Source organism: Acanthopagrus latus, chromosome 17 (genome assembly GCF_904848185.1).
Source record: "Acanthopagrus latus isolate v.2019 chromosome 17, fAcaLat1.1, whole genome shotgun sequence".
Classification (NCBI taxonomy): domain Eukaryota; kingdom Metazoa; phylum Chordata; class Actinopteri; order Spariformes; family Sparidae; genus Acanthopagrus; species Acanthopagrus latus.
In genome coordinates, this window is record NC_051055.1 from 27,490,610 (window position 1) to 27,500,577 (window position 9,968).

The 9,968-nt window shown below is 40.7% G+C and overlaps 1 protein-coding gene across 2 annotated transcripts in view; it reads left to right on the forward strand.

Moving 5' to 3' along the window:
- Positions 1–9,850, forward strand: part of LOC119005375 (retinoic acid receptor beta-like) — a 16,683-nt gene extending 6,833 nt beyond the window's left edge. For both annotated transcript variants that reach the window (XM_037072936.1, XM_037072935.1), the window contains exons 3-8: positions 1,239–1,380; positions 4,281–4,447; positions 5,492–5,668; positions 6,415–6,619; positions 6,789–6,947; positions 7,124–9,850. In XM_037072936.1, the coding sequence (XP_036928831.1) occupies positions 1,239–1,380; positions 4,281–4,447; positions 5,492–5,668; positions 6,415–6,619; positions 6,789–6,947; positions 7,124–7,308 (1,035 nt within the window). In that variant the 3' untranslated portion in view covers positions 7,309–9,850. The remainder of the gene's footprint in view (positions 1–1,238; positions 1,381–4,280; positions 4,448–5,491; positions 5,669–6,414; positions 6,620–6,788; positions 6,948–7,123) is intronic.
- Positions 9,851–9,968: the final 118 nt, after the last annotated feature.

Sequence of the window (9,968 nt, forward strand, 5' to 3'; positions counted from 1 at the left end):
AACACACTTTTGCAGGATGTTTTGGTACAGTCATCAGTTATTAACCTGTCTTTACTTGGAAACCATCGACATCACTACAGGTCCTGAACTTTGTCTTGATCGACAACATGTGTGAAGCAACACGGTTTTCTGTCAATATTGCAGCCGCAGTGACATTATCCTCGACAACATCAACACAATCAGTTTCTTATTGTATGTTTACGGTTTTAGTTGTTTTTACAGTTTCTTTCTGTTACTAAGTTCAAGTCTTAGTCTGTGGTATTTTTTTAGAACCAACCCACGTTTGTGCTAACAATCCAGTGATTTAAAATGAAAATGCCTGATCCAAACAGCAGTCATTCATTGTTGAAACAGATTATTGGAATTTGCTGTTTTTCCCAATGCTGTTGACAGCTTTTACACGGACAGACAGATAATACTTAGACCACCAGGGCAGGAAAAAAAGTCAAACCAGTGTAACTTCATGACTTTTCTAATTTCGTAAAATGAAAATTCAGTTTTCTTTTCAGAAACTAATGCATTTTTGAAATAACTGAAATTACAGTTTAGTGTATACTGTAAGTCATTGTCCATTTGATGGACTGGCACAACAACATCTTCATCTACAGACAGTCATGGTTATCACAAGATGCGTCCTGTCACTTTTCAACTTCACTTTAGTGTAAGATTTCCAAAAATAGGACCTTGCTGTCTAAAGTTGTTCAGTTTGATTTGGCCCACCAGATGTTTCTAGTTAGAATTATAATTAAATGACTTTTGAAAAGATAGAATACAAATCACTGTAGTTACTGTTTTATTTTGTGTGAGGTTAAAATGCTGTTGATTTATATAAAAAAAATAATTATTGATTGAACTGTGGATCTTAACTATAAAAACACAATAAGTGTCTGTTTAGGCCCCAGAGGGGAAAAAGTATTGGGTTCCTCTAGCACTGTCAGCAGGTCAGGTTTCTCACTTTTCTAGTAAAATGTCTCAATTATTTAGTAAATGTTGAATGTATCTTAATGAATGAAGTACATATATTTTATACAGTTATACAGGATGTTTTATTGTGCACAAATCATTCAGCTATTGTGTTTGCACAGACGAAACAATAATATCATTATCAACTAAGAATAAATGATAAATATACCTGTCAGCTTTGTCAAACGATTCCAGACTGATCCTTGAGGCAGGATTATTTTCATACTAACATGAATGATTAATATCTTGTCTTTACTCTGCTGTCGCCTCTGCAGGGCTTCTTCCGCCGCAGCGTGCAGAAAAATATGGTGTACACCTGCCACAGAGACAGAAACTGCATCATCAACAAGATCACCAGGAACCGCTGTCAGTACTGTCGGCTCCAGAGGTGCTTCGCTGCGGGAATGTCCAAGGAGTGTAAGTGTCGGATCCACTCTGATTCAGCAGGAGGCCTCATGAGGACTCATTGCATAAAAAATCCCCTTTAACTCCCTCTCATGCTGAAAATGCTGTGCTATGCTATTTTGGATCTGTTGCAGCATTTTGTAAGGTTCCAAAATGACACATGTCTCTCCACAACATGATTTTTCTGTTCTGAGAATCAGTTACGACATGTTCAAGCACAGGGCAGATGGTAGAAAGTGATTCATAGATGTCAGACGTGACAGAACACTTTGTGTCATAAATGTGAATTATCAGCTCGGGTTTATCTTTTGCGTTTTGCAGAACTAGTTACGTGTTTCATAAATGATTCATATAAGAAGCTCTCAGAGCGAGAAAGGCAGATTTAGACTTTACAGATTTGAACAGTAATGATCTTAACACACAGATTTAATCTGTCCTGATAGTGGAAGGAATACCACAACAGATACGCGGCTATTTCAGTCAATCCAGGAAATTTTAGTTATTTTTTGCTGCATTTATTTCTTTGAAATTCTGTCACCGAACCAACGCCCTTATGTGGAACAATGAAGAAAATTAATAACATCTTGTGGGAAAAGATTTAGCTAAGCTATGCTAACTAGCTTCCCCACTTTTAGAGTGAAGACTCTGGAATCCTCCCAAGTGTTTAATGTCATTAAGTGATAACCAGCTTAAATCCTTACAGTTGCAGAGATAACACTATTCAGACTTTTGAAATAGGAGGAATGTCTTCTAACGAGGGCAATAGGACAATGTATCATATGACGATGAAAAAGTGATAGTGTCCATCCTGCTGTTTGGAAGATTCTTTGATTTCTTCTACACAATATTAATGCAGGCAGGAAATTTTCAACAAACGCAACACAAACAAACACGGAGGAGAGTGAACACAGTCATTTTTGAGAAGGAGATGGTAGAAGAGTTTTCTCTTCACCTTTTCGTGTTTCATACATTCATATTTTATATTTTGTTTCATGCTCAAGGGAAAATTTGCAGAGGCTCTAAATAAAAGGTGTGAAAAATAATCAGACACTCTTTTACTTGGTGATAATATAATTCAAAATAAAACTGCAATGACACTCAGTACTGCAGATACCTACACCAAGGCCCAACAGTCCCCTTTAATTCAATCAAGCCTAATCCAATATCCAATTTAGTAGCCCTGTGTCACTCTACATTATCAACCACTCATAACTGTGTAAAAATAATTTAATCTTACCTGATCTAGGATCTGTCATTTTTACTCACTCATAGATACCAGACACATAAATACACCTGAATTTCTTATATCAAGATCTATGTTTTTTACCCTGAGAAATTAACAAAACTGTAGAAAAATGCCTTATTTTACAATGTTAAAGGAAACCTGGATGTGTCTCTTCATCCAGATCCACACTAATAGGTAATGGTGTCTAATCTGGGCTGAGACTCGTCCTCCATCCAAGTTTTGAGGAAGTCTGTTCTGTAGTTTTTGTGTAATCCTGCTGTCAAACCAGCCAACAGATGGACAGAGGTGATAACATTGTCTTCTTGGCAGAGATAATAAGAAAAAGGTGGTAACTTTATATAACTATTTATTCCTTGTAGTAATATAAATGTGCTTGTGATATAGAACATTATCTGGATATGAAAGGATATGAGATTTTGGTCGTAGCAGCAGCGCACCACGGAAATGAGCCGTGCCAGCTTTCAGATGTCAGTTTAACTTTGCTACGTGGAAATACTCACAAAGAGGACTTCTAATCTCCCAAAACACCCTGCTTACTGTGGACAGATTTAAGTATTTTCAGCATTTGCTAATGAGAAGTGCTGACACTGTTCACAGTTACTACATTACTGAAAAGATGTGCCACTCTTTAGATGTTAAAATTTCTTTTAAAAGGTTTTGAGACTTTGGTCCCGGCTGCTTAGCAGCATGGCTGCAGAACAACCTCAGGAAATGAAACTGAAACTATCTGCAAAACATTCCTTTCAGGAGCCCCTTTAAATATTTATTTTTGAGAGTGACTCATTGAGGAGTTTTCAGCAGCGCTCTAGCGCCTCAGCTGCACAACAGAAACAAAATGAAACTGTGTGTGTTACCCAGAAGTGCAGTGACCTAGAAAAGAGTGTGTGTGTTATGTGCAGGGAGCCGAGGGCAGCGATAGGGCGGCAGTGAAGGATCCACCCATCCACATGTTCTCATTGTTGCTCCTTCATTCTCAGACACACATATTACATAAATACATCACATGTAGCAGACAGGCAGATGCTATGTAACGGCGCGTCCTACCACTCTGGCTAGTGAGTAATACGATCTCAGTGCAGTTGTTTACACAATGACAACTAGATGTAGGGCATCGAGGGAGAGGAGAAGGAGGAGGAGGAGGAGGAAGGGGAAGGCAGAGACAGAGGTGTTGCGTAATCCTGGGCTCCTCTGACATGTGCGTAGCGGCCTGAGCCCAGTCAGTAGGCCGCTCTGAAACATGTTGACACCATTATTGAAGCGATTATGAAAGGCTAACCTGGTTGGGCTCCATTAGCCGGTTTCACGTGCTCCCCGGAGTGACCAGATAATCCACACAGCTTACTGCCAGCTGTCTTCAATGGAAACTACTTTCTCCCACTGAAAGTAGTCCACTGAAAGGCCTGTTGAGTTTTCAGGGGTCAACTTAAGATGCTTTAAGTAACGCTGTTGAATATCCATTTATCTCCACTGGATTGGGATGGAGGCAGTTGTCTGAGTGACTAGTCTCTATCAGTAATCAAACCAAAACTGCACTACATGGCCATAATTACAGTATGTGTTCACACACTTTTGTGCTTTCGGTCTGGTGCTGTTTGTCATTGTTACTGAAATTAAAATCTACCAGGCTGCTAGAGCGTGTACTAAACTGTGTCACCCTTTTCCTCAGCTGTGAGAAATGACAGAACTCGGAGGAAGGGGAAGAAGGAAGCGGTGAAGATGACCATCATGGAGACGTATGAACTGACGGCAGAGCTCGGCTTGGTGGTGGAGAAGATCTGCAGGGCTCACAGAGAGACCTTCCCCGCTCTCTGCCAGCTGGGAAAATACACCACAGTGAGTCACAACATGAGACCTGACTGTTAAAATAATGTTCCTCGAGAGAGAGAAAATAATCTGTAGAGAGGAGAGGATGAAAGCCGTCCTCTCGGTCCGATGATTCATTCAATTTAGACATCATGGATAATAGCTGAAGGACAGCGAACATTTTAGTAGATGTAGTCACAGTGGCTGCTAACAGAAGATAAAACATAACAGGAAATACACACAAAAGTGCAACGTGCAAATTTAGCTGACATGCGTCACAAACAGTAACAACTGCGCACGCCTCAATTAGAGTAAACAAAAGACTTCCCTGATGAAACACGTCCAACTGCTATAAAGTATGTGGCGGTGCCCTTTTCACAAAGACATGAATGTCCGTCAGGTCACATTTTAGTGGTTTGATAAGTCAACAGAATATGAACAGAATGACTCATGTTGTTCTGTTCTTTGTGGTTTGATTGTTATCAGGAATCATTGTTTTTTTTTTTGCCTAAGTTTAAGAGTCATCATCTTAAATGATCTTACCCCACAGAAGAAAACTTAGTACATTTTAATCCACTGTGCTTAAAATTGATATTGATAAAAAGCAAAGTAAAATATCTTTTTAGCTTTTACTGAGACCCAAACATTCTCGTTGCTGTAAATCACGCGCCTCTTGTTGCCAAAAGCTCCATTATCATTGTGTTGTAATCCATCGTCAGCACAGGTTCGAAATGACTGCACTTATCATGCAGGAGTCGATGGAGACAAACCACAGCTAAATTCACATTCACATTCTTCAGGTCTTCAGGGATGCGATGCCAGATGAACAAGGAAGGATGTTATTGTTTGTCAACTTTATAAGGCGACAGTATTTCAGTGTTGTGTTTGCAGCTTGTTGCACTGCCCGCAAATGGACACGAAAAATCCAGGAATGCAGCTGAAAGTCCCCTGTGTCAATGTGTGGATGGATTTAAACACTTTAATGTAGCAGCAGCTGTCCTGCATGTTACCTGTGACATCTCTTTAAAAGACAAACATCTGACAGATATTCTTCATCTTTTCTCCTCCACCCAGAACTCCAGCTCAGACCACAGGATCCAGCTGGACCTCGGGCTGTGGGATAAGTTCAGCGAGCTCGCCACCAAGTGCATCATCAAGGTGGTGGAGTTCGCCAAGCGAGTGCCTGGTTTCACCGGCCTGACCATCGCCGACCAGATCACTCTGCTCAAAACTGCCTGCCTCGACATCCTGGTACGTCTGCGCGTTTCCAAAAATAACTTCCAGCTTCATAAATAAGTTAGTGAGTTGTAAATAGTTTTGTTTTACCTGCAGCCACCCAATATTTTTTAATCTGAATAACGAGAATTACATGTACACACACACACACACGCAGACTGCTCCTTCACACCTTCTGTGGATCTTGATTCACGCCGGCAGCTCATACTCCTGCCAACGACACACTGACATGCTGGCTGGCAGATAGACAGCCACCCTGAGGCAGAGTGTGTCACATGATTTATTCTCCTTCATCCTCCCTCCATCTCCACTGTCATTCACAGCCAAGTGTGTCTGTCATCGTCACCATCAGGGCCTGATCCTTCACTCTGACGTTCTCTGATAGCACTGGAGGAGTGTCACGTAACATCAAAAGCTCTGCTGTGTTACATTTCTACACATTTCTCCCTGATGAGGCGTTCAGGGACTTGTGCTTGCCAAGCCCTCCTCATTTGCCGCATGTTTGTCACTCTGGCAACACTGTAAACGCAGAATATGTGACACTGTAAGAAAAGCAGTCCAGTGGGTCACACACGCTTTCTCAATTTGTATTTGTGTCTGACACATTACAACATTAATCTGATAACAGACGATCAGTAAAAAACTTGTAAGGAGGTAAATTGAATATCAGTGTCAATATCATAATAATATGTGTCACCATGACCTGATACTTTATTAAAATCTGTGTTCCGTCTGTTCTCCTCTTCCTCACTCTGCTACAGATCCTGAGGATTTGCACTCGCTACACTCCAGACCAAGACACTATGACCTTTTCCGACGGGCTGACACTGACCCGCACTCAGATCCACAATGCTGGATTTGGACCTCTGACAGATCAGGTTTTCACATTTGCTGGCCAGCTGCTGCCGCTGCAGATGGATGACACAGAGAGCGGCCTCCTCAGCGCCATCTGTCTCGTCTCTGGAGGTGAAAATACAACCTGAGAACAGGTGTCACTTAAAACAGCAAGAGAACGTCGATGTTATTTTCATAGTTTGGCAGCAAATAGATTAAATAAATATTGACTTTTGCTAAGGATAAAGTTAATGTCTGAAAGGTTGAAATGAGATGTTTGTCTATTCTGTTTTCTGATCAGACCGTCAGGACCTGGAGGAGCCGTCGAAGGTGGAGGTGCTGCAGGAGCCTCTGCTGGAGGCGCTGAAGATTTACTCCCGCAAGCGGCGGCCCAGCATGCCCCTCATGTTCCCCAAGGCCCTCATGAAGATCACTGACCTGCGCAGCATCAGCGCCAAAGGTCAGAAAACACCATCTTCTCTATAAAGCCCCTTATTTGTCACATATTATTTTGATAATAGTCCTTGAAGAATCGTTTGAGAAGGGAAGGAATCTTGAATTAATCCTGTTTGTGCAGGAAGGAAACTGAAGGAAAATCAGCATGTAACGTGATTTTTTAATTTTCCATGTCCACAGGAGCTGAGAGGGTGGTGACCCTGAAGATGGAGATCCCGGGCTGCATGCCACCTCTGATCGAGGAGATGCTGGAGGATCTCCAGAACCTGGAGAAGAACCAGAAGAAACACTCGGAGGAGAGTTCAGAGAAGCAAAACACAGGCACACACACATCCACACACACACCGCCTCCTCACAGCACATGAACTCCTCTGACTTCTTACTCCGAAGACGATCAAAGAACAATGGCTCCCGTTTTCCCTCGCAGAGAAAACACTAACGCTGTACACTACAGGTGGAGTCCAGAGGGGTTCTAGTGTCTTACCTCAGTTTGTGGTTGGAGAACTGTCAGTACAGACTCACAGATGAAAGAGCTAATTTCTGCTTCGAAGGGGAAAAAAGAGAATGATGCAGTAATGTTTTAATCCTGGCAGCCGCCTCATAACCACAACCTCTCTGTGTCAGGTCTCTACTGTATTTATATTTGCATGAGATATCACATGGAGTAATTTTTACCTCGTGAAATAACAGTGCTTTTAGCATTAGCGTAGCAAAGATAGAGAACATATCGACTTAATCTTCTGGATTTTTAAAAATTCTTTGATGTACTATGTGAATTTTTTTTCACATCTCAAAATATGTTTGTACAAGTTATTGATTTTCATGTGTAAAAAGAAAAGCTGCAGACTAACTGAACACATTTGGAAAACATAAGCAGATTTATCTGTACAAAAGGGAAATATAAATGTTTTTACTCATATAGATGAATGTTCCTAACTGACATTAACAAGTTCACAAACATAAATCACAGAGATTGTACAGGAAAATGGTGAAGTAAATACAGAAAACAAGTCAAGTACGTAACTATGGTCTCATTTGTATAGTGTTACATACTGTATATCGATGTAGTTTGAAATGGTAAATGGTTGATATAAAGCTGGAGCCAGCAGTTGAGTATTTGTTGTGGGTGTTTATCATCTTTAGACACTCAGTTGTTCACACAGGTGTAGAATCAAGAGGTGTTCAGTTAAAGTATGAGTAAATCATTGACACCAAATCTTTAAAGGTACCATATCTTCATTTTTGGGTTCACATTTTTATTGTGGGTGTCTACCAGAAAATGTGCTGTAATGTTTAAAAAACATGTTGTTTTCTCATGCTGTCCAGTGCTGCAACACCTCTATTCACCCCCTGTCTGAATGCTCCATTTGGTCTCGGTCTGCTCTGACTGGTCAGTTCTCACAGGCCTGAGCTGGAACTCCCCGACATTTTTTTTTTTTTCACACCAGCACTGCTGTTGTTTTTGCAACGAGTGCTTCAATAACAGCGCCAGGCTGTGAAGCCAATGTGACATGGTGGCCGAACTGTGTAATTACAACATCACATGATGCACCAGGGCCTAAAATAACATCCCGGATCAGATCTTCCGTGTTGTGTGGCCCATTGAGACTGCACACCAGAGTAAACGTTAGTTAAAGTTCTGACAGTGAAATGAGTCATTTCACAGTGGTTGTGATGCTCAAAATTAGTTATCTGCCGTTTTACAGTCGCTTCTTTCACAACGGAAGCTGACGGGGAAAAGTCTTATTGGGCCACAGTGCATCACGTGACGATGTAACTAAACAGTTTCCAATACGTAACGTTCTTCCTGGGGGCTTGTTTTATTCCCATTGACTTTAGCAGAGCTCTAAAATCCAAAGGTAACGGCTTGGTTGGAAGAAGTCTGTTGTGCAGCGCTTTAGGTCCCAGATTGCAGAGGATCTTGGTAATGTCATAAACAGGAAGTTGAACTATTTTGGCCTAACGACCACTGAGCAGCTTTCCTAGGAATGAATATGACTCCGCCTCAGACACTGTATCCAGATTTCCCTCATTTATATCCATGCTAACCCCACGTTAAATCACAGATTGTTGTTTTAACACTTTAATTCTGTAAATATTAAACTAACAAGATACATGTTAATTAGTCAGCTGATCTGTGCTATTGTTAGCTTTGGCCAGCTGTTTCCAGTCTTTGTGTAAAGCTAAGCTAACCGGCTGCTTGGTCCAGATCTATATTGAACTGACAGACGTGAGAGTGGTATCGATCTGCTCCATATCACTGGAGATCACTGCTCGATTGTTTTGCAGTATCAGATATAAAAAGTGTATAAACTGTATGGAAGCTAATATCCAACTTTATTCTTTCACACATGTTATAATAGTTTTAATCCCAGATGGCATATTTGCAGTTATCGGTAGCTCCGGATATTCAAAAAGTTAAAGTTTGTTTTTATACAGAAAATAAACTTTTTCTTTAATACATTGCTTTGATGAGTTTTGTTAAAAAAAACTCCAAACTTTAATTTTGCATGTAACAAAATAAGCCACTTTTTAAAAAAAAACACATCAGTGTTTTATATCATCTTATTGTACATTAATTTTACTGAAATATGATACACTGAAATAATACTAATAATGAAATAAAAGTACTAAAAATGTATCTGCGCCTGCAGCAGGAGGAAAAGGATTATAGCGAAATATGTTCTAATGTTTGAGGAAACAAAAAGCTTCACATGCAGCAGCGTTATGTCTCATTATGTTGAAACAGAAGGATGTTGTTCCCTGCCGTTAATCTCCTGTAAGTAAACGAGCAGCCGGTGCACTGTAAGAACTCATGTGCCTACTCTAAATGTGCCAACATCTTCCATATCCGGGAACTTTACATATGATGTTTTTGTCGGTCTATTAAAAAGTCTTTCCACTGAAGTTGTGCGGTTTTCTTATTTCTGAACTGACAGTTTCATGTTGAAGCGCTGTGAGGTTGTTTGAGGTCAGCTGGTCTTCTCTCAAAAAGCAGGGTCCTACTGCCCCCTGTGGTTCCTGT